General features: G+C 41.3%; 1 protein-coding gene across 1 annotated transcript in view; it reads right to left on the bottom strand.

Moving 5' to 3' along the window:
* Positions 1-24,854, bottom strand: part of PCNT (pericentrin) — an 85,249-nt gene that overhangs the window by 14,585 nt on the left and 45,810 nt on the right. Inside the window, exons 23-34 of the mRNA XM_080981618.1 lie at positions 22,765-23,784; positions 21,092-21,631; positions 16,019-16,121; positions 14,398-14,558; positions 12,366-12,560; positions 10,738-10,911; positions 9,844-10,039; positions 5,773-5,995; positions 4,282-4,432; positions 2,045-2,737; positions 1,040-1,308; positions 58-157 (exon numbers count right to left, since the gene is read on the bottom strand). Of these exons, the coding sequence (XP_080837744.1) occupies positions 58-157; positions 1,040-1,308; positions 2,045-2,737; positions 4,282-4,432; positions 5,773-5,995; positions 9,844-10,039; positions 10,738-10,911; positions 12,366-12,560; positions 14,398-14,558; positions 16,019-16,121; positions 21,092-21,631; positions 22,765-23,784 (3,825 nt within the window). The remainder of the gene's footprint in view (positions 1-57; positions 158-1,039; positions 1,309-2,044; positions 2,738-4,281; positions 4,433-5,772; positions 5,996-9,843; positions 10,040-10,737; positions 10,912-12,365; positions 12,561-14,397; positions 14,559-16,018; positions 16,122-21,091; positions 21,632-22,764; positions 23,785-24,854) is intronic.

A 24,854-nucleotide genomic window follows, 5' to 3' on the forward strand; every position in this document is an offset into this window, starting at 1 on the left:
CATTAACTGAAGTATGAACAATGGCTTATGAAAATAAAATAAAATGAACCCTCTTACTGGAGATTTGGAGGAGGCCAGTAACTCTGCTTTAAGTTCCTCAACTATATGCAACAAGGCTGCAACTGCTTCATCATTTGAAGGAGGCCAGTTAACTGTTCTGTTAAATAAAGGGTAGAAAAAAAGAAATAATCCAAGTAATTGTAGACTCCGTTGCTGTCCCATGGAACAGATCTGCCTCTGTACATATGAAGCCTGAACCATTTGGCATTAAGACAGCGTATAAAACAGAAGTAATTCACCAACTGTATAAGGAATAACATTCACCAGTAAAAAAGTACTAATGCGTTTTTATGAAAGTAATGAAGGCATCACTTTTTTCAGGCACACCTTACCTTCCACGTTCATGTAGACTGAGCATATATGGTAAGCTGGGGCCTGAAAGTGTCATGAACTGCCACATTCAGGCCTGATTCAGACCATTGTTTAGTGTTACATCAGCACCAGCAGGTGCAAACTTTGAGCTGCTTTGCATCGTGTGCAGGTACGAGCACGTGTATATGTATGTGTGTGTGAGTGTATTCATATTCCTTACTGAAGGTAAAGCAGAAAAATGTAATTTTTAAAATGTAATAATAGTTCAGGTCAGGCTTCCTCAACCTCGGCCCTCCAGATGTTTTTGGCCTACAAATCCCATGATCCCTAGCTAGCAGGACCAGTGGTCAGGGATGATGGGAATTGTAGTCTCAAAACATCTGGAGGGCCGAGGTTGAGGAAGCCTGTTTTAGATGCATTACATCTGAATTGGGCCTTAGGGTCAAGAATCTTGTTGACATGTAATAGTTTTAGGATTTTATCCAAGGAAACTAATGTTTCTAGTTGGTGCAGAGAAAATTTCCAATTACTAGGACTGGATAAGACATTTGTAACAAATTATGGAAACCAGGTCTCATAGCTGTGGTGGTCCCTCAGTTTTGATAAGGTATTTCAAACACGAGAAATACAAAATTGGTTTCAATTAAGATCCTTGTAAAATACTCACCGCTCTGAAGTTTTATATATGAACTCAGAAAGATAACCTGCAGCAATGAGCAACTGTTCTCTGATGTTTTCTAATTTCTGCTGCTCCACACGGAGCATTACTGTATCTGTTGTAAAGTGGGTGTAATGATTTTTTGAAGGACATGGAGGAAGTTCATCTTGATTTTTATGACAATTAAGGTATCTTTCCTGTTTCTCCAAGTGTTCTAGAATCTGTTGCAAATCCTTTGTTCTTCTAGTGTTCTGCCAACGTTGCAATTCCAACTCATGCTATGGGAATAGAAGCATAGCTATTTGCAATATAGAAAAATAAAGTAGCACTTTGCAATGCACACAGGAAATAATTCACAAGCTGTAGGAAGAAGTTAGTATCTAAGCTCTTCCATGCCATGAAATCCATTACTAACAAGATGAAGTGGGCGGGGGGGGGAGAGGAATGTTATTTGCAGAAGTGGTTGGTGGGAAGGGTGGTGCTGCAGTGAGCACCAGTGAGAGTACTGGGTTAGCTTTGCCAGGGCACCCACAACACCCTTCTTGTCCCCCCGATATGTGCCAGTGTCAGGAGACCAGGTCCACAGTGCTATCCTTCCCTGTGGGCCGCTACTGGTTCTCTGAAACACACTTTTCTATGTCTCTTTACTATTAAATAAATCCTTAACTCACCTGAACCCTCATATCAGGTTCTCTCATTTATACATTCAAAGTATAAAAGGCTAAAATAATCTGAAAAGGGGGAAGGCATCCTGGTAAAACCAGTGTCTCATTTATCCTGGGATATGCAAAGCTGAGTAAGGTGCAACTTTCTCCACAAACACCCAATGTGAATAATACAAATTAGGAAAGCATACTGGTAAAAAAAATAAAAAATAATCTTTGTGGTGATGTTTTTATTGTATCATAGGGCAGACTATTGAGGTAACAAATCCATGGCTATAAATAAGTAAAAAGGCTCTGAACTTTTTCAAGCCAGGGCTGAAAAAAGTAAAAAGAAACCACATGTTCTTACCAGACTTTCTCCAGCTTCCTGTAGTTCCTGCAGTTTGCCAAATTCTGTTTGTTGTTCCTGCTTTATTTCTCTTCTTCTTTGTTCTGTCCCTCTTTCCTGCTCCCTCAGTAATCTGAGAATGGACTGCAACTGATCCCATTTCTTTCTCATTTGTATATCTTTCTCTGTCTGTATCTTCAAGGCATGGATAATGTCCTCTTTTTGACTTTGCAGAGCAGCCTGTGCGGCCTGTGAAGTGGTGTGGAGCTCTTGTTCTTTCGGAGGTTGTTCAGAGGGCATCTGCATTTCACCCATTTGCTTCTTTGAATCAAGTACTTGCTGCCGCGTCTTCTCAATTATGGCTAAAAGATTCCTGGCATGGGACCTCTCTTTGTACAACTGAGCTTTCAGTTCCTGCAATGAATTGTTATGCTTACAAGACCCACATTCATTTATTCTCATGCTCAGCTGTTCTGTCAAAATACGTTCATGTTTCAAAGCACTTAAAAGTTCTAAACTGCGATTCTTCTCAACATCTTCACTTTTCTGCAGTTCCAAGAGTTTATTTTTATATTGGGACAATAACGCTTCACAGCGAGAATGTTCAATCTCAAGTTCTTTACGAAGATTACTGTTTGCTGACTGTTCATGCTCTAAAGCCACAGACAGTTGGTTGTTTTGAATGCACTGTAGTTCCAAGGCAGCCTGCAACTCCTGTACAGAAGAAGGGAAAAATCACTACAATTACACAAGACTTTCAATGTCTCAGAGGAATTCCAGTTTGTAAATTAAAATTAAAAAGCAGATTCTGAACCAGAAGCCCACAACTTGCTAATTCTAACTAAATTATTGGTAATTTGACCAGCGACAATTCACATATTTGTCTAGGGTGGAGCTTGATGCCTCAAACTCAGCAGGTCACCCATAGCCTTTTAAATAATGTGTATATATCAACTCCAGGACCAGGCTGTGAATCATGGACAATTCTTCTTGGCATTAATTATCTGTTGACATTCGCAGAATAGCATGGTACCTCACATTTTCAGGAATGAGCCATGCACTGCAAATATGCATGTTCTGTTGTGCCCTGGCCATCATTTGTTGTCCATCAGTTGGAATACTTTTAATTTAGAGAAAAATATGTTTTGGATTATTAAAAGTTAAATTGGTATTTTGGGGGAGGAAAACTGCATGCAATTGGAAGCAAGTTTTCTTCACATTTGAAACGTTTCTGTGTGTTTGTTCAGTTTTTTGGCAATAGATGTATAGGTATAATCAATACCCTAATTCAAAAACTTATGTTGTGTGGTATGGCTTACTTTCGAAGTAAGAGGTATGTGGTCAATCTTGTTTGAAAATCATACATGGGCCCTCTTACACAGAAGCTCTTTCCCTGTCCATACAAGTGCAGAGAAAAAATATTTTTTGTGTGTGTGTAGAGACAGTGGCACTCTCTGCACATGTACTGTGGCACCAAAAAAAAAAAAAAAAAGGTTTCGTACAAGTCCTATTATGATAAAACAGCAAAATTAAAAATTGCAGCCCCCCCCCATTGCAGCTCTACAAAGTTAAAATGTTACTAGCCATGACTGCCACCCACTTATCAACCAATGTTACTGGTGAGGCAGTGGAAGGACAAGGTTTAATTCTGCCCCCTTGTGTACTTTTCTTTCAAGCAGGTGCGGTGAAGGATTCTCGCTACTGCCTTACTTAAAGGAGAAGCAGAGCTGCATCAAAGGGCAAGTCCTTTGCAAAAACAGTCTTGTCCTTTAAACATCTGAGTGATCAGGCAGGGGGGAAGGAACTCCTTTACTCAGCCCGAAGTTTAAGCAGAAGCGGGGGGGAAAGCTGCTTCAAAGACCACTTTTCCAAAGGGCTTTAAGACAGTCCTCTGGAGGCTACCTTAAGCCCTTTGCAAAGATCCCTGCCCTCCCTTTTTCAACCTCCAACACTGGAGTTTAAAGGCGGAGGGCTGAGACATGCAAATCAGTATGACCTTCTATGAATGACAGGTGTCTGGGATTGCCCACCTGTCATATTTGACTTGTGAGGTCAATCCTGGAAGCAAAAGGTTCCCACCCCTGATGTAGAATACATTCATTTATTAAAAGGCCTTCCCTGCTGCATTTTTTAAAACAAACAAAAATTAAATAAAATCTTACTTATGGTTTCCTGAAAGCAGGATTTAGAGGCATGGTAAAACAGAATACATAAGCTTGAGTAGCAAAAAAGGCGATAATTTCCCCACAAGATTTTACCTCTATTGCTTTTGACTTCTCTTCCTCTTTTAACTTGTGCTGATGTTGTTGTTCATCTAACATGTGCTGTAGTTCTTTTTCTTTAACTTGTTCATTTTGGAAGTCTTGAAGAACAGCTGTCATATCTTTCTCCTTATTTTCCAGTGCAGAACTGCAACATACAAAAGTTCTATGTATTCTTTTTTTTAAAAAAACTGCTAACCTGCATCTTTCTGTTTTTATAGCAGACATGCAGCTGTATCCAACTTAGTTCTAATCAGAATAGTCCACTAAAATTAATAGACCTAAGGTTAACCACACCCATTTATTTCAATGGATCTGCTCCAGGTAAAATGAACACCTGGACACACAACCCAGTGCCTTTAGTAACTGAGCAAGAAGAAAAAACAATCAAGTATCATGGGAGGGGTGTTTCTAGGACTAAAGTGAAGCTGTGACGCTCCCTTGTTATTTTTGCTATTGGATGCTGCATGTTGTTCAAGTAATCTTATCATATTTATAGTATTCAAACGTGGTGTTCTGTATGTTATTATATTTTTGTTTTGCTACGTCATTATGAAATTGTTTGCAATGCATCTGTTTCTTTGTTGTGAGCCTCTTTGGGCAGGCTTTTTTGTGGGAATATGAATAAATGAATGAATAAAACACTTTGCATAGTGCTTTTTATTATGTCAGGAACAACACTTCTTAACTTTTAACGTTTCAGCACAGGTTGGTATAAACAGTGAATTCTCAAGCTGAAACACTTCCTATACTAGAGTCCTAGAAACAAAAATCAGGAAGGGACTCTGCAGTTGAAACCCCAGGGACATGTGGAAAGGGGAACTGGAATAAGAAATTTGTGACAACAATTATGTTGTTCTTTGATTGTATAGTAAAATCAATCATTAAAAATCACAACTAGAGGTAGTGGGTAGGTAAAAGGTAAAGGTAAAGAACCCCTGACAGTTAAGTCCAGTCACGAACGACTCTGGGGTTGCAGCGCTCATCTCGCTTTACTGGCCAAGGGAACCGATGTTTGTCCGCAGACAGTTTTTCCGGGTCATGTGGCCAGCATGACTAAGCCGCTTCTGGCAAAACCAGAGCAGCGCACAGAAACGCCGTTTACCTTCCCACCGGAGCGGTACATATTTATCTACTTGGACTTTGACGTGCTTTTGAACTGCTAGGTTGGCAGGAGCTGGGACCGAGCAATGGGAGCTTACCCTGTCGCGGGGATTCAAACCGCCGACCTTCCGATCGGCAAGCCCAAGAGGCTCAGTGGTTTAAACCACAGTATTTAGGCAAATACTGAAATGCAAAAAGTTGTTAGAAGAGGACTGTTTTGTAATACAGGAGGATTGGGGTACAAAGGCACCCGAGAACTTAACTGAATGTCTCCAGTATGATACAAACTGAGAGCAGGAAGAACTTCACAATAAGACATTTACTTGGAAATTGTAGCTGTAGATTGTTCTAAATGCAAACCGAACTGCCCTTGGAAGTCCTTACCTGTACTTAACTATGTCTTCCTGGAGGTCCTGTAGGGATTTTTGGAGCCTCTCATTTGTTTGCTTGCTTTCACAGAGATCTGATTTCAAGTTCGATATTGCGCTGTGTTCCTGTTTCAGTAGTTCATGCATCTCAGAGGATTTCTCTTGTTCACTTTTTAGAGAAGCCTGCAAGTCACTTGCAATGGATTTCTCCTGCTGAAGTTTATATTCTAGTAATTCAACTGAGAACAAATACAAAGTTACAACAAAATTAAAAAAATTAAATCCATTTCAATAACTTAAAAGTAATTTCCCCAATATAACTTTAAAAAAATGACAAATGAAGTGGATTTTTAAAGGCACATAAATGCAGTATGTATTGTGACATTTCTGGATGAAAGGACTTGTTGGCAACACTTTGCTTCACTTTCTGTTTTCCCATACTTGCTTCACATTAGGCTATAAAAAGGCTGCCATTCATTACACACTGGAGAGCCAGTGTGGTGTAGTGGTTAAGAGCGGTGGACTCATAATCTGGTGAACCGGGTTCGATTCCCCGCTCCTCCACATGCAGCTGCTGGGTGACCTTGGGCCAGTCACGCTTCTCTGAAGTCTCTCAGCCCCACTCACCTCACAGAGTGTTTGTTGTGGGGGAGGAAGGGAAAGGAGAATGTTAGCCGCTTTGAGACTCCTGAAGGGGAGTGAAAGGCGGGATATCAAATCCAAACTCTTCTTCTTCTTCTTCTTCTACTTTCAGATTTCACCTATCCAAGGCACATTTAATTTAGAAGGCCAAGTCAATAAACCAGATTCAGTGCACTGCTCATGTAGATTTTTACTTGTATGAAATTTCACTTGACCAAGTGAAATAATAATATATGAAGGATTTGTGTAAGTCTGTATGACATCATCAACATCATCATCATCATTATTCATTATGTGTAAGAGACAAATTCTCAGTTTCTTCAGTTGTGGAACTCATTTTTCACAGAAACCCAGCAAGAACATTTGACCTACGCTTTTACTGGTGAAGTTAAACAGGTATGAACATTCTCCAACAAGTGACCTGAGGTACCAACAGTGCTTGCCTTATCTTTTATGGGCATTCTTAGCAGTGATGTAGAATACTTTGTTAGAGCATGCATAGAATTCTACCAGTGTCTTCCTGAAAAAGCTTCTCAAAAACACCCTTAGCAAGAATCTTTCAGTGGGGAGATACAGGAACAGCTCTATGACAAGCCAGTGACAGAAAACCAAATAGCTGCTAATTCTGCATTCTAATGTGGTATAATTCTGACTATGTATATGGCACTTAGGTTATACAGGGTAGAAACTCCTCTGGAGAAGCGTCTAACACCCTGAAGTGTTCTCACGCATATGCACGATAGCACTGTCAGAACATCTGGCATACCAAACCCATAAGGCAAAAAATGGGGGGGGGGGGACCAAACAGGGTAATTGTGTTGGTACTTCCTTTTCTTCTTACATACAGGCAAGTGGGAGTTCATCCCCCTGTGTCTGATGGGGAGGGATTTACTGTCACAGTGCAGTAACCATACTTGATTCTTCATGAGTGGAAGACAGATGGCCATTGTACTCATTACTTTGTTGCTGCTTGTTACAAAAAAAGGTATGTATGGTTTATTTCATAAAATTATATACCACTTAACTGACAAAGAAAAAAACCTTTTAAAAAGAGGCTTTGCATCCAGACAAGGAAGGAGCAAGGCAGTGGGTAGGCCTCATGTTTTTTTCTGAAGAGGTACAGTGCCAGAAATTCCTCTCATCCCAGCCTCAATTCTCCAAGAGTCAGCAGGGAAGAATGCTTGGGAGAACAGACAGGAAGAACAGAGAAGTGGTGGTGTTGCAAGACCAGGGGGAGGATGATTTGCAGTGGCTAAGACAGCAGCAGTTAAGACCCAGTGGCTGGCTCTGGGACATACTGGAAACAACAATGCTGAGGTGACTGCCTCTGGGGTGGCTCAGGACTTCATGGCTGTCTTGATGACCATGGGGCTGTCCCAATATGTCACCAGCCTAATGCATGTTGCAGGTCACACTCTGGGCCTTGCTTTCTCAACTGGGCAGGAAGAGGGTGATTTGAAAGTGGGGGACATTGACATCAGTCCCTTGTCATGTTCCAATCACTTTCTGTTGAGATTTAGGCTTTCAGCACCTTTTCCGCTCTGCAGAGGCAAGGAACATATTAGGATGGTTTGCCTTCAGAGGAGGCTGGTGGATCCAGTGAGCTTCCAGATGGCTCTGGGGGATTTCCCAGCTGATATGATTGGCACTCCTGGTGAAGCCCTGGCCAACCTCTGGAACAACCAAATGGCTCAGGCTGTTGACACGATAATCCTGAACACCTTCTCCTGCTTCATGGAGTCTTTCTGGCACCCTGGTATACTCCAGAGCTTAGGGCGAGGAAACAAGCTGGGAGATGGTTCAAACACGAGTGAAGCAAAATCTGGTTGAAGGTAACTGCACACTGGTAGACTCATCATTGAGTCTACCTAGTGACAGTGAAGGCTGCAAAGAATGCTTCCTTTGTCAGCTCCATTGCATCCTCATTGTGCCATCCAGCAGAGCTTTTCCGGGTACTGTGGCGCCTGTTACAGTCTGGCAGAAGGAGGTGGCAGAACTGACGATAACACACTGTGACTTGTTTGCAAAGCATTTTGAGGATAAAATTGCTTACATCCACCAGGATCTTGACACTGCTGTTATTGCAGATGAATCTCATGGGGTGTCCAGAGCACTGTCTGGTCCTGTTGTGTTGGACGAGTTTCAGTTAGTAAGACTTGAGGATGCAGACAAGGTGCTGGGATCGGTCAGGGTGACCACTTGCACTCTGGACCTTTGCCCCTCTTGACTGATAAAAAACCAGCAGGTGGCCTCAGTGGAGCAGAATGCCTTCCATCAAGCTTCATCTGGTGACCCAACTACGTTCCTATGTGGACAGAGACAGCCTAACTTCTGTTGTCTATGCTCTGGTAACTTCTAGGTTAGATTACTGAAACACATTATACGTAGGGCTGTCTCAGAAGATGGTTTGGAAGCTTCAGCTAGTGCAGAATTTGGTGGCCAGGTTGCTCACCGGGGCAAGACCGCTGGAGCACATCACACCGATCTTGGCCCAACTGCACTGGCTGTCAATTAGTTTCCAGGCTCAATTCAAAGTGCTGGTTTTGACCTATAAAGCCTAAAATGGCTCAGGACCGCAATATCTCAAGGACTGACTCTCCCCATATAAACGGACCCAGACTCTGTGATCATCTTCTGAGGCCCTCCTTCCTTGTGTGCCTCATCCACAAGAGGTCCAAAAGGTGGCAACATGAGAACAGGCCTTTTCTGTGGTGACTCCCTCTTTGTGGAATGCTCTCCCCCAGGGAGGTTTGTCTGGCGCCTTCATTATACACCTTTAGGTGCCAGGCAAAAACATTCCTCTTCCCCCAGGCCTTAGGCTGATTAATATTTTACGGCCTTTAAAATGTTGTGGGTTTTTTTGCTGGGGGCGGGTATTATTGTTTTGTTATTAAGTATTTATTTTGTGCTTCTATCCTGTATTTTTATCTTGTGAACTACCCTGAGATTTTCACATGAAGGATGGTATATAAATTTTAACAATGAGGAGGAAGAGGAAACTGAGATATGATAGCCATCTTCAAATATCTCAAGGACTGTCACATGGAGCAAACTTATTTTCTTCTGCTCCAGAGGGTAGGACCAATGGCTTCAAGTTACAAGAAAGGAGAGTCCAACTAAACACCAGGAAGAACTTTCTGGCAGTTAGAGCTGTTCAACATGGAACAGACTCCCTCGGGAGGTGGTGGACTCTTCTTCCTCACAGATCTCTAAGCAGAGGTTAGATGGTTATCTGGCATGGATCCTTTTGTTGTGTTTCCTGCACTGTAGTTGCTTGGACTAAATGACCCTTAGGGTCCCTTCCACCTCTACAATTCTATTATTACATGATAAAAGTGTTTGCAAAATAAAGATTAAAGATATAACTCCTTGTATCCTGTTTCTCAGTCAAATGAAGGAATGGTAAAAAGTAAGTAACATTTTGTAAACTTCTATAAGGTACTACCCTGCCTTCGAAGTTGATGTTCTTGTTTACTCTGATGATTCTCTGTATTTATAAGTGTTTCTTGGAGTTGTTGCAGCTTCTCCTGGCTTTGAAGATGCATCAGTCGCAACTCTGCTTCAAGGTCCTGTATTTCAGTAAGCAAGCTGTTCCTATCTGAAGAAAGAAGATGCTCCAGAACTAGCTTTTGCTGTTGTTCCTGAAATGAAAACAAGTCCATGTTACATATTAAATAACTTATTTCAGTTTCTTTGAGGATGTAAATTCTTACATCCAATCCTTTAAGCTACATAACCAATTTCCAACCTAGGTTGTTATATTAGGCTGGTTACTGTAGCTTAAAAGGATAGCCTAACTACTGGATCCTTTGCTGTCACTTGAGGCTCAGGTGGCCTCAGTGACGTGGAGTGCCTTCCATCGGCTTCATCTGGTGGCCCGGCTGCACCCCTATGTGGACAGGGATAGTCTAACTTCTGTTGTCTATGCTCTGGTAAACTCAACGTTAGATTATTGAAATGCATTATACATATAGCCTCTGGAAACGGTTTGAAAACTTCAGCTAGAGCAGAATTCAGCGGTCAGGTTGCTCCCCAGAGCAAGATGGTTTGAGCATATTACACTGATCCTGGTCCGACTGCACAGGCAGAGGGCCTTCTCTGTAGAGGTGCCTCTCCTATCAGATGTCAAACAGATAAACTACTATTTGACTTTAGAAGACATCTGAAGACAGCCCTGTTCCGGGAAGTTTTAAATGGTTGATGTTTTATTGTGTTTTTAATATTTTGTTGGGAGCCGCCCAGAGTGGTGGTAATAATAATAATATCTAACAGGATGCATTTCTTGTCCCGATTTCAGAAGGCGAATATTACATAGTAAACCACTGGAAAATTCTCATACTTGTTGTTCCACTATATGTTCCAGCTTTTCTATTAATGATCCTTCGTCTCCAGAGCCAGGATTGCAAAAATGTGTCTGTAAGTAGCTTTGTAACATGTTTCGCTCCTTTTCCAATACACACTGGACTGCTTGAAGTAGGTCTCCTCTCCAGTCAAAAAAAGCAGGTGTATTTTCCTACAAGACAGGATGGATAATCAACAATAAATCACAATTCCCATTTTCTACAAGATTGGAAAACTTATTTTAAAAGTTTTGATATTTTCATAATACATTACAATAAAAAACAAACTGATCTAAGCAAAAATAAATACATGAGAAAGAGAAAAAAGCAAATAACTATTAATATTAAATAGTCATAATAAAAACCTGTTAGTCCCACAATTAACTCTAAACTGAATCAATATATCTATCACATACATTAAGTTGAAAGAGGTTTTTCTATGTATATGAAGAGCCAATGTGATGATTTCTCAAATATGTTTATACGTATTTTACCTATCAGACATTAGCATTTCACTTTCACCTAATGAAAACAAAGGACACTTTTCTTCCCTGTAACTGTCAGACATTTCATTTTGCTTCTTTTTGTGTGTGTGTTAGGGTGAGGCTGGTCTAAGATAGAGCAAAGCAGAATGATGTAAAACAGGAAAGAAGAAAAAATTGTCCAGTGTTCAGCGTTCTGGAATTATTATACTTAAACTCTGTATTCAAATATTTTAAAGACATTCCCTCTCTAGGTAAAAAAGTATGCAAAATGTATACTATGTGACAAATAACTCTTTTTCAGAGTGTAAATAATATTTTATTTGGCTAAAATTATAAGGTTTAGTTGTCAAATTTGCACTATTGTTTAAGAAATATATAAAGTATCAATGGGAAATTTGATTTAAATAATATAAAATTGGCCCTTTCAAATAATCAATTTAAGTTAAACACCTGATTTAAATCAAATCCACCTACCACAAAGGAACACCAATCTATATTTTTGGTGCTGCTGCTCTTTTCATGGTTTCTCTGCAGAAATGAAAGACCTTCCACTAATCCACAGGTACCTAATCAAACCATAGCACTCTTGCATCCCCTGCCCCATTAGGTAAATGGGCAGAACAGATAACATGCCAGCATCCCTTGACATACCATATATATTCCTAGCAAGCCATAAATGGAAGTGCCCATATCTGCTCCAATGTGGAAATGCTAATTTTATGATCCAATTCACCTTAGGAGGAATTGCACTAGAACTGTTTGCCTTAGAAGGACTAGTTGTCCCCATCTGTCTCTACAGAATTTTCCTTTGCCAGACTTCTGAACTGACTGGGATGCAAGTGCTCAGCTTTTTAGAAATCACCAAGTCAAACGGAATTCATTCCGGAAGTCCATTTGACTTCCAAAACATTTGGAAACCAAACTGCGGCTTCTGATTGGCTGCAGGAAGGTCCTGCAGCCAATCGGAAGCCCCATCAGCTTCCCAAAAGAGTTCGCAAACAGGAACACTCACTTCCAGGTTTGCGGCGTTCGGGAGCCAAAATGTTTGAGAACTAAGCTGTTTGAAAACCAAGGTATGACTGTAGTTGCAGCTGTTGTTAATGGTCTCTAACTCAAGTAAAATTATAAAGATATCTGTATACCTTGTCTTCTTTATCTGGTACTTTGTTGAGGTAATCCTTCAGTGACTGAACTGTATCAAGCAAGGCTAGACTCTCTTTTTGCCACCCCTCCTTCGATGGAGATTTCTGTACATTTTTTTTATCATTATGAGGCAGAGATTTTTCTGACAAAACCAGTATTTTGTAGCTCTCTTCAGATACCATCTTCAACACATTCTGAGAAGGAAGCAAAATACGTCAAGCTGATGATAACAGGTAGCCCACAGTCCTCAAGACATTTACCACTTGAAACTGTTCTGCAGTTTGAAAATAATATAGACACTGCAGCAAAGTTCTTCAAAGGAAACAAAATCCATACTGCAACCGGCAAATATTACATAAGAAACACAGAGTCCAATACATGATCAACTGGATTTAGTAGACAAATTATCCAAGATGGATCTTAGCACATCCATCCTACCACATATGTAGGTAGGTAGCGGATAGAGAACAGTCCCACCAACATTTCGGCAAGGCACCTTCGTGAATCACTGTTGGTTTTCTAGGACCATATGTAGCTTTTGATTACACACTAACATAGAGAATGTAGGAAATAAATCCGTGAAAATCTGTAACAGAAAAGTAAATATGACTTGATAGAGACTTGATGGGATGACCTTCATGACTGGAATGTAGCAAATGAAGGACACAGCATGATCCAAAAGTACAAATGCAAGAGAAAGTGAGGCAGAGTAGCATTATAGGCCTAAAAACCAAAGAGCTGCACAGAAATCCAATACAGCTACTACTGTAGAGAGCATCTGGGCAAAACTAAACAGGAGAAAGAAGTATAACATGACAGTCACCGTCTAGCAAAGACCACCAAAATAAGGAGAGGATGTGGATGATGCTTTTCTGAAACAAATAACAGATTTTTCATGCAAGGAAGAGTTATTAGTAATGGGAGATTTCAACTACTTCAATATCTCTTTGGAAGACAAATTTTGCTAAATCATGGAATCTCACAAAATTCCTGTTTTACTGGTACCGTTTCCAAATTTAGCACTCCAACTTGTGAAGAGATGAAGAGAATCAAATGGACGTGCACCAGAGAGAGCAGGGCTTGGCACTGTGCCTCTTTTCTCTCTAACTGGAAGAGTAAAACATGCTTGATTCGAAATAGCTAATTCAAAATGGTGGCCAGCATTCAAATATCAAGAAAATTCCCCACCCCAGCAACCCTTGTGCCAAGTTTTGCAATGATATCTTGAGAAGCATCCAAACACAGAGAACAAAATGAACAAAATATTTTCCTCTCTCTTTATAGCTTGTGTGTGTGCGTACACACACACACACACACACACACACACACACACACACACACGGGGGGGGGGAGGGAGGGAGGGAGGTAGGAGGAAAGAAATGAGAGAAGGAAGCTGAAGTTCTGAAAAAGAATTTTGGAAAGGAAAAATTTCAGCAGAAAGCTAGCATGTTACATAGAGGAGAGAAGGACTTCTGAATGAGCTGTCAGGAAAACCAGAACCGATAAGATGCTGAGAAAGAAGGAAGGAGGAGCATTCAAATGAATAATAGACCTTCCCCTTCAGGGGTTGCCCAGCGGTGACTGTAGGGCTAGTTTGCCAGGAAAAAGGAGACCTTTTCCGTCATTTATTCAAATCAAGCAAGGAATATGTCATACAGTATTTTAAATATTGTTATTTCAATTTAAAATTGTGGTACACATATAGTACAATCTCATCCGGACTTCCTTTTGTGCTGGGCTTTCCAGGCAAAAGTCTGTGCTTTAAAGCTCTATGTCTTAGCAGTTGTTTTTGTCTCTGCGCTTTCCCCAAGAAAACCCACATTTTGCTGCTAAAGTGGAGCAAATGGCAATCTGTGGAAAACCCAATTGCTGTTTGCTATGATTCAGCGATAAAACACAGAGTTTTCCAAGAAAAGTGCTGGGACAAAAAAACCCCATTGCTCAGACATTGAGCTTTAAAGCCTGAAAGACGGCACAAAAGGAAGTCTGGATGAGCTTCAAGTTGCCCAACAATTTGCTTACCCACATTACCTTCAACTGTTGTGAAAACACTTCTCTTTCTTTTCTTGCTGGTTCCGTGATATCTGGAACAATTCCAAAGCACTGCAGATAAGTCATGATCTTGCTGTCTTGGTGTAAAATAGTTTCTGGATCTTCCTGATTAAGCTGAAGAACTAAATCTGAACTAGTATCTGAAAAACAAAATGGCAAGAACGTTCATATGACTAGGGTTTGGTCATCAACCAGCTACAAATCCACCTAACTGTAACATCATCTAGCCTAGCATTGACTTATCACCATTCCCAGAAGAATGGCTAGATACTTTTGGCACACCCTATCATCTTATTAAGGTAAGATACCAGGCAGTGTACTGCACTTTACCAATCCAGAGATGATGACCTTGTTCAACAGTGCACTGAGGACTTCTGCTGGGTAAAGTAGAAACCATCAAGGCATCAGAATGCTCTTCATGACGATGAACCTGTGGTGCCATAGAGTCTGGATTGTCCTGGCTGTGTCCAGGAGGCGATGGGGGGGCGGGGGGGAGAAGGGTACTAGATACAAAGGGTTCAAGACTATGGGTAGATGCTCATTCTCACATATCTGATCAGTGCAACTAGGGCTACCAGGATCTTCATGAATACTATGGGTGAAGAGAACAGGACAAAAGATAAAGTGCAAGTGGTACCTTGGTTTATGAACTTAATCCGTTCCGGAAGTCCATTCTTAAACCAAAGCATTCTTAAACCAAGGTGTGCTTTCCCATAGCAGTGGGGGACTCAATTTACAAATGGAACACACTCAACAGGAAGCAGAACATGTTCTGCTTCCAAGGCAAAGTACACAAACCAAAACACCTACTTCCGGGTTTGCAGCGTTCTTAATCCAAGCTGTTCATAAACTAAGCTGTTCTTGAACCAAGGTACCACTGAATACAAACTCTACTTAGCTTAAAGAAATAATGGTAAATAATGCTCCTGATGAGTTCTTCAACCTAATAATGACTTTTCCCACCTTTAGTAAAGGTAAAGGTAAAGGTAAAGGGACCCCTGATTGTTAGGTCCAGTTGCGGACGACTCTGGGGTTGCGGCGCTCATCTCGCTTTATTGGCCGAGGGAGCCGGCGTACAGCTTCCGGGTCACGTGGCCAGCATGACTAAGCCACTTCTAGCGAACCAGAGGAGCGAAAGGAAACGCCGTTTACCTTCCCGCCGGAGTGGTACCTATTTATTTACTTCCATTTTTGTGCTTTTGAACTGCTAGGTTGGCAGGAGGCCAGTTTAGTAGGCAAGTTCAAGGATTTTATATTACAGAAAAAAGTTCCATAGGTTATTGGTCAGCCGGCTTTCATTGCTCAAGCTATAATTTTAGCTTGTTTTTTTATTGTTTCAGTTTCTAAGACTAAAATTTGTTCAAAATCACTTAGCCTCCAAGTGACAAGGCTTGAGAGTGGCTCTATTTCATGGGACCAGGGTAGTCTTCTGCGGAAATAAGTACAGGATACCCCCAATTTAGTAGTTAATCTCTACCTGTTGGGGGAGTCTGCATGCCTAAGACATGCTCTCCAAGTGACCCAAGGTAAATCCCAGGAGCCCAAGCCACATTGGAGCATGCCCACTGAAATCATTTATGGCATGAATTCATTAACTCACTGCTGCCATACTCAGTGCTTGCACCCTCACGTCTGGACATCGTTGATTTTAGATCATCTTGCAGCTTGGATTGCAACAGAGTGAAGCCTTCAGCATCTCTAACCTATTTAGAAATGAATATACAAAAATACAATGAAGTCCTAGCTTCATTAACAAGTCCCCTACAGCAGCAATGGACGTACATATTCTACTTTATGTTTTCCACAGGAATGAATAACAGTACCTTATTTTTCCGTATATAACACGCCCCCCCCCCCCCGTATAACACGACCCCTATTTTTGGGGACTACAATTTTAGACAATGGGGGGAGATGGCCCAGTTGTTGAGCTTTTTCGGGGGTGGGATGCTTACAGTTATTGACGTATTTTGGAGGGGGAATGCCGAAAAACACTCACCTGACTGACAAACGCTACAAAACACACATGCAGAAGAAGCAACAGTGTCTGCCGGCAAGCCAACAGCAGCCGGCATTTGCACGCCCGACTGCAGCAGCATCAGCCAGTCCACAGCAACACATGCAGCAGACTCCATTCTCCCACCCAATCGCAGCTGACAACCAATTGCCAGTCCCCATAAATCATTTTAAACATTCTTTTACAGTAAAAAAACCCCTCGTCTAATACACGGAAAAGTGTGCTAATTCTTTTAGGGTTACACCTCACAATACATTTTGTACATCTATTATATTAGTTATGAATACTGAATCATAAATATAAATTGCAGCTTATATTTTAAAAATATTACCAGCACTCAGGAATGAACAAATCCCACACTATTTAGTATTTTGAAGGAAAGCACTGATGTTTAAACAAACCCACAGCCCCTTCAAGGACGCGACTGAGATAGGTGATCTCAGCATCAGTGCTGAGGGAAAAGGTTTGCCCCCATTCTGGTGCCCACCAAAACACAGCTTTCATTTTTTTCACTGTTTTACTACCAGATGACAAACCAGGCACAACAAATCCTATCACACTGAGTTTTCCACTAAAAGGAGCCCCACGTATGTATAGGAGGCCATACGCACACTTGAATATACACCACATACAAAAAAAGTTACTGAATTTGATATTAATTGCAGAATAAATCAATTTGAAAGTATGTTTGGTCACCATGGATTTGCAAATGATACCCTCCTGATCAGGAAGAAGCCCAGCCACTCAGAAGTCTAGGGAAGGGTAATAGTGCAGAGCCCTGCCTTCAATGTGGTGGGGAACTGGAAACATTCCTTTTTAAATATAATTTTTATTAAGTTTCATAACAAGCACAAAAATATGCAGAATATACAGAACTATACAGCACCCTTGTCCACATGGCCAAAAACATAAATAACAAGAGCAAAAGAACAAAGAACATTCCCTGCCCAACTTTTCCTGTGTTTGGTTATCCAGGTTCTGCAGTCCTAGCATAGGAAAATAATCCTCCTTTTCTTAGTGTTTATTGTATCTATGCTTGACAGTGAACAACATAGCAGAGAGGGAAAAAATATGATGCTAGACAAGTCTGTTTGGGGGAGAAATGGGCCCGCATCATAAGGAAATACTAGGTCAGTAAGTTTCTCCAGCATCCCTGAGCACCCCGGGGCTCTTAACAGATGGGAGAGAATCACTGGCCTTTCCTTGTGGGAAAATGCTGAGAGCAAGTTTCCTTTCCCAAGTCATGCTTAGTTTTAAATCACTAATATATCCTTGGCTTCCTTGGTCACTCAACCCCTTAGAGCAGGCATCCCCAAACTCAGCCCTCCAGCTGTTTTGGGACTGCAACTCCCATCATCCCTAGCTAACAGGACCAGTGGTCAGGGATGATGGGAATCGTAGTTCCAAAACAGCTGGAGGGGATGCCTGCCTTAGAGCAAGGAAGAGATTTAGCAAGCAGCAGTGAAATGTTTTATTTCCACGCCTTCCTGCTCCTCTACTCCTCCAGGGGGGAACCTTTCAGAAAGGTATACTGACTGCTCATAGGAGACTTGGAGGAGAAAAGGCTCTGCGGACTCCTTCATCAGGCAGGAGAGAAAAAGCAGAGCAGACACAGCTGCCTCCCAGAATTCTATGCTCTCCTGCCTCATACCCAACCAGTGAATGGATTACGATCAAAGCAAATGCTATTCACTCTTTTCTTTTCTTTTTTTGCTTGAGAGCAGGGGAGGGCCTTGACTCCAGCTCTGTTTTTGAGCTCCCACTGGTTTGGTCACTGTGGAAAACACAAAGCTGGACCAAATGAAGTGCTGGTTTGCTCTGTCAAGGATGCTCTTGTGACTCACATGCTCTCCCCACTACATCACTCAATAAAGGTGTGGCTGGTCCTTTTTTGGTTCAAGTGGTGCACCCACCCAGGGGCCATACGTAAGTGGTGGCCAAAAGTGGGCGGTGCCACACACACTCTCTCACACACACTCAACATGTGTGCGCAGACACATAGTGAACAGTACAGATCAGTTGAGGAGGGTGTGCTATGCCAATGCTAAGGCTGAGATTCAAAGAACCAGAGAACTAAAGAACAACTGGTGGATAAAAAAAGCTCAAAGATCTAGCACTTAACTGACACTCATGATGTGCAGTATTTCTTTAAAGCCACAAAGACCATCTATGGGCCAATAAACTATGGTATAAGCCCCCCACGCTCAACAGATGATACCACACTTGTAAAAGATAAAGAAGCTATTACATTGCGCTGGAAAGAACATTACCAGCATCTCCTTAACTGCAACTGCCCCATAGCTGCTGAGGTCCTCTCACAAATTCCGCAAAAGCAAATTAGAGATGAGATTGCAGTATCTCCAAATCTGGGAGAGTTTGTATAGCTATTAACCGAATTAATAATAATAATAATAATAATAATAATAATAATAATAATAATTATTTATGCCCTGCCCATCTGGCTGAATTTCCCCAGCCAGAAGACCTGGTGGGATACCTGCGGAAGTTTTCAAAGTTACATAACAACTTCACAAGGTCATCGAAAAAATCTAGGAGAGAGAGAAGATCCTAGCAGACTTTAGGGATGCCAAAATTACCAACCTTTTAAAAAGGAGATGATAGAACAGATTGTGGAAACTATCAAGGCATCTCTTTATTAGCTGCGGCTGGCAAAATTATTGCAAGGATCTTAGTCTCCTAACTATATCCAAGGCTACACTTCCTGAATCCCAAAATGGTTTTCAACCCTCTAGCGTGACAGTAGACATGATTTTAACTGCTCGACAGCTTCTAGAAAAATGCAGAGAGAAAAACCAACCTCTGTATATGGCGTTTATTGACCTAAGGCCTTCCAACACTGTAAATCGTAATGCCCTGTGGACTGTCCTGAAAATTGGCTGCCCAGATAAATTTGTGAACATCCTTCAGCTCCTCCATGATAATATCACAGCAAAATCGCAGATAACAATGGCTCTCAAAGTGAACCATTCACAGTGGGATCAGGTGTTAAACGGGGTTGTTTATTGCACCAACTCTATTCAATATTCTCATGGCCATGATCCTACACATTGTCGAAATGAAACTCCCCACCGGGGTAGAAATCATATATCAAACAGATGGAAAGCTCTTTAATCTGAGTAGGCTGAAAACAGAGGGTAAGGTTACCATAACTTCCGTCATGGAGCTTCAATATGCTGATGACAATTAGTGTGTGCACACTCAGAGGATGACCTCCGAACCATCCTAAATATCTTTGCAGAGGCTTATGAAAAGCTTGGCCTATCGCTCAATATCCAAAAAACCAAAGTGCTGCATCAACAAGCACAAAACAAGCCCTCTGCAGCGCCACAAATCCAACTCAGTGGTGTAATGTTGGAAAGTGTCAATTACTTCTCCTACCTGTGAAGTTATATTTCCACAAGGGCCGATACTGATGCTGAAATCTAGCATTGCCTGAGCTCTGCGAGTGCAGCTTTCTCCTGATTGAAGTGCTGAGTGTTTGAGGAGGGACATTCACAGGGAAACCAAAATGCTTGTTTACAAAGCTATACCTTACTGTAGGCTTGTTAAACTTGAACCACTTATAAATGCCATCTCCAACTCCTTGAAAGATTCCATTAACCGTGTCTCTGAATTTTTTTACATATCACTTGGGAAGACAGGCGAACTAATGCCAGTCTACTGGAAGAAGCAAATATCACCAGTGTTGAAGCAATGATTCTTCAACATCAACATGTTGTGTGGATGCCAGATGTCTTCCAAAGCAACTACTCTATTCCAAACTTAAAAATGGAAAGTGTAATGCTGGTGGCCAACAAAAGAGGTTTAAAGACTCTCTCAAGGCAAATCTAAAAAAATGTAGTATAAACACCAACAATTGGGAAACGCTGGCCTGCGAGCGCTCCAGTTGGAGAACAGCCTTACCAAGATGTCATGGACTTTGAAGATACTCGAACTCAGGATGAAAGGGAGAAACGCGCTAAGAGGAAGGCATGCTTGGCAAACCCCTCACCATGATCAACTCCTGCCCAGAAACCTATGTCCCCATTGTGGTCACTTGCGGACTCACTGTTAAGACCATGTTCATGGAAGACAATCTTACTCAGCTACAAGTGATCGCCAAAGAAGAAGTTATCACCCCTTCTCTGCTCAAACGCTAAATCTGATGATTGGAGGGAGTTGATTTGCATCCTCCTCAGGGCGCTGCACTCTGCCTACCCCTGCATTGTGTCTACTTCAGTTTTTCTCTTTGGTCACCAGGATTTGGTAGGATCTTGGAGGATCTAGATGAGACCTCTGAACTGCCACCGTTGCATTAATGACTGAAAAAAGTGGTCTCATGTTAAAATATGATACTAAAATATTTCTCACAGTGGGTTAGATCTCTCTAAGAATAAGTCCAATCCATTTCTCACTTCAAAGCAACCACATTTACTTTTCAAAAAGATAGTCACTTACATACAATTGATTATTAAAAGGGCACTGCAACGTTGACCACAATTACCTTTACTTTACTGCCTGGAGTTCATGATGAAATGATCAAATCTGGCTACTATGACATGGTACCTATTATTCTTTACTCCTTTTGTTTCCATGGGAACAGCTGAGGGCACATGACTCAGCAATAAAATAATGTGTGTTTACAGAATAATCACTTACTGAAATATTTTCTTGCGCACCATTGTAGTCAGTTGCTTCTGGGATTGCCGAGGCTGCAATGTGGAGACTGGAATGTTGAGACTGAAGGAGATATGCTGCTGTTTCTTCACTGCTATTAGAATAGGAAATTGGGTACTCCAACAACCCTGTGATGTCTCCCTGTAGGACTGAGGAATCTGAGCACAGGCTTGCAGAGCCTGTGCTGTGCATACCATCAACTTCTGAAAAGGGTGTTAAAGGAAGACTTATCTGGAGCTCCAGGCTGTTATTCTGTTTTCGCATCATCTCAGGTGAGTCCCATGAAGTCTTATCCATGATCCTGCTTTCAAAGTTTTCTGTTATCTTTTGACTGAATTGTGTGCTTTGAAAAACATGATTAAGTTGCAACATTTGTTGAAAAACTGATTGTGGATCTTGATGTTCTTTAACAGTATTTGTTACTTCTGTTCCATGAACCAGAACCATTCCTTTAAGATGTGTATCCTGAATATTAAGATTTTTACTAGAAGACTTCAGATTAGTCACAGTAATATATTTTTCCTAGAAAGAAACACAAACATTTATTAACCTGCCATAACATGAAACCATTGAAACTTAAGGCTGAGACAAAACAGAGGGAGGGTGTTTCTTGCAAACATTTTTGCTGCTAATAAAAGTCCATCCTTTTCATCTACTGGGGGGCATGCTCTACGTGGGTTAAAAACGTTTGCAGGAGAGCTGCATACCTCCCAACACACATCCCATCAGTGAACCCTTCCCTAGCATTTAGGTACTGGCAATAGCACTCCAAAGTGAGCCTCCTTGCAGCTTTGCTCAGCTGTTCCTTCTGCATTAGCTTTAGTCCAGACTATTATTATTATAAATTAAATTATTTGCCCTTCATCCAACTATCACAGGGTGGTTTCCAATATAAAACCACAAAAATATATACCGTAATAACAAACAAAAACAATAGCGCCCCCCCCCGTTAAAAAGGCCATAGATTTTTTAATTATTCAAAGCCCTGGGAGAAGAGCCACTGCAGAAAAGACAAATTCTTGTGTTGCTGCCTTCCTCCCTGCTCACGTATTGAAAACAGGCTTTGAATGTTAACTGCTTACATTTCTGGGCAGCATGAGTGCACCCTGAAACAGAAGTTGGCGGCAAGGGCTGGACCGGTGGGGTGAACTCCCCCTACCCCCAGCCCGTGCACAACAGGCGACAGAGTCACATGTTATGCCCCTGCTAATCAGTACCTTGCTATCCCACTTTGTTTTTGCACACACAGGCAAGAAGAGTATCTCCAATGGTATCTTTCTATTTTCTCCAGGTTTGCAGAAGGTTCTCCCATCTGATTTCCACTATTTCTCCCCCTTGGATGGTGGGCTCAGCCTGAGTTATTACTGCTCACCAAAGACCTAGTTAGGAAGATGGGAACAGACTGCTGTGGCATGGACTCCAATGTACCCTGGCTTGTGTGGTCAGCTAAGAGACCAGGAGGTCCTGCTCGAGATGTGTCAGCCCTGCTCTTTAGGAGGACAAAACAGGACAACTTAAAATTGCTTATCTGGAGAAAACCAAGAATTTATTGATGGTGACACATCTGGACATCTCTTAACCAGACTCATTTTACTATCCTGATTATTAATTTCAACCATTATTTGGGTATTTATAATATTATGGTTGGCACATACCATTTCATCTCTGTAAGAAAATTCCACTGATCCTGAGGGCTTGTTATTTGGTTCCCTCTCTTCTCCCCCTTCCTCAATTTCTTCAGATGAGACGTAGGGAACGGGTTCTGGTACCAGCTCACCAAGTTTAAGTTTCTTATTATCATTATCTTGAACCTTTTCCCTGTAAGATTTCAACTGTGAGTGAAAAAAATCTTTCTCAGATCTCACTGTTTCCAGTTCTTCTGTCATTTTCTCAATCTGAGATTTGAGTTCTGCAGCAGCAGTTTGAAGTTCACTAATCTCCCTCTGATAAGTGGCCTCTTTGTCATGCAGCGTTTGTGCCAAGACATGTCGTTCATTTTCAAGCTGCACCACCTTTCCTCGTATGTTCTCTACTTTAACTACCAGCTCTATTTTCTGCTCTGACACTGCTTGGAACTGTTTTTCTGTCTCTGTAAGCTTTATTTCGCTGTCTCGCAGCTTATCTTTAAGTTCCTGAATGCAAGAAGCAGTCACAGTCATGTCACTTTCTTTTTGAGTTAAGCACATGTTCAGGAGCTTATGTTCTTCCTGTAATTCTTTATACTGTAGCTGTAAAGCGGCTAGCTCAGTGAAGTGCTGTCTAGAGGACTCTTGAGCATTTTGTTCTAGGTTTTTTATCTCTGCTTGAAACTGACATTCTTTTTCTTCAAGCAGCTGTTGCCAGGTTTCTCTGTCTGCCAAAAGACTTTCTAGTTGTTCCAGAATCTGTTTCTGGCTGGAATTAAGTAACAGACAGCTGTCACCCTCATCTCTGCTCTCCAGATGATGTGGTGATCCTTTCTTCAATTTATTATGAAGGTTCTCCTCCTGCTCTACTAGAGCAACATTATTAAGACTGTCTGGGCTACCACTAATTTCATGAAGAGTCAATTCATTTTGAAGCTTCTCAATTACTTTGTACAGCTGCTCTATTTCTTCTGTTTTATCCTTTAGCAATTGTTCCTTGTCATCATGAAGATGCTCTATAACAGACTTCAAGTCTTCAATTTCAAGTACCTGTGATGGAAATATAATAATTTCATAAAACTTTATCATTGATGATTCCATTTCCTTTTGAGCCTACGGCCTAGCTAAACTGAATAGGCCTGGGCCTGTCTACTTTTTTTACAGTACATAACTAGTATTGCACATAGTAAATGCCCATTCCAGAATGCTGAAAAGAATAAACTGTTAGACTCTATGGTGGCCACTGTATGCATGAAAAGAGAATTGGAAAGGTACAGCAATTATCATTAATCTTGCATTATATAGACAGATGAAAGAGGATATTGGGAGACATTTAATGAACAGGGAAATTAACCAAAGTCTTAATAAGGAAAGACACTTAAAATGGTTATATGTAATCACATGATATTATTATGATGGCTGATCTTAAGAACTAAATGATTTTGATTGGTAACAAATGAACAAGTTGATATGCTTGAGATCCAATACCACCCAGAGATAGCCATCTTTCTTGGGCACAGTAAAGAAGAATAAATGCCAGAACAGAGATCCCTGAGTGGAACTAGCTCCACTGCTTCAATGTCCTGGAACTGTTGGGTTGCTTGCTTAACACCAGCCTTCTTTACTGGATTCTTGAAAATGGGAGACAGGAAACATATGTGAGGGGGAACCTCAGATAACTCAAGGTGAAGTGCATGAAAGACCATCCCATGGCAGGGTGGCAGCAGAATTGATTGCAGAAGGAAAGAAGCAAATCTAGAAGCAGACTGCTGTTGCCCTTGTCCTCCATCTCATGACCAATTTCAGGAGGGATGTTGGACCAAAACACTCTCTCCCTACCACCAGGCCTAGGAACCCAAAAGGACTGCGAAGGATGAAAGGAACTCTGTTTTGCTTTTTAATAGGCATACTTATTTTTGGCTTAGATTATACTAGGATAGGACATCCTTCACAGCTTCATCACCAAATAGTTTGCCCCCAACACATGGCTCAATGACCAAATTGGAACAAGAAAGCACATCTGTCTCTCAATGGTGAAACTAAAGAGAGTGGCAAACAAAGGAACTGGCTACCAGGGATCTAGAAGAGAACTGAACAACGTATAATGCATCATCTGCCAA

Source organism: Podarcis pityusensis (genome assembly GCF_964106645.2).
Source record: "Podarcis pityusensis genome assembly, chromosome: 1".
NCBI lineage: Eukaryota > Metazoa > Chordata > Lepidosauria > Squamata > Lacertidae > Podarcis > Podarcis pityusensis.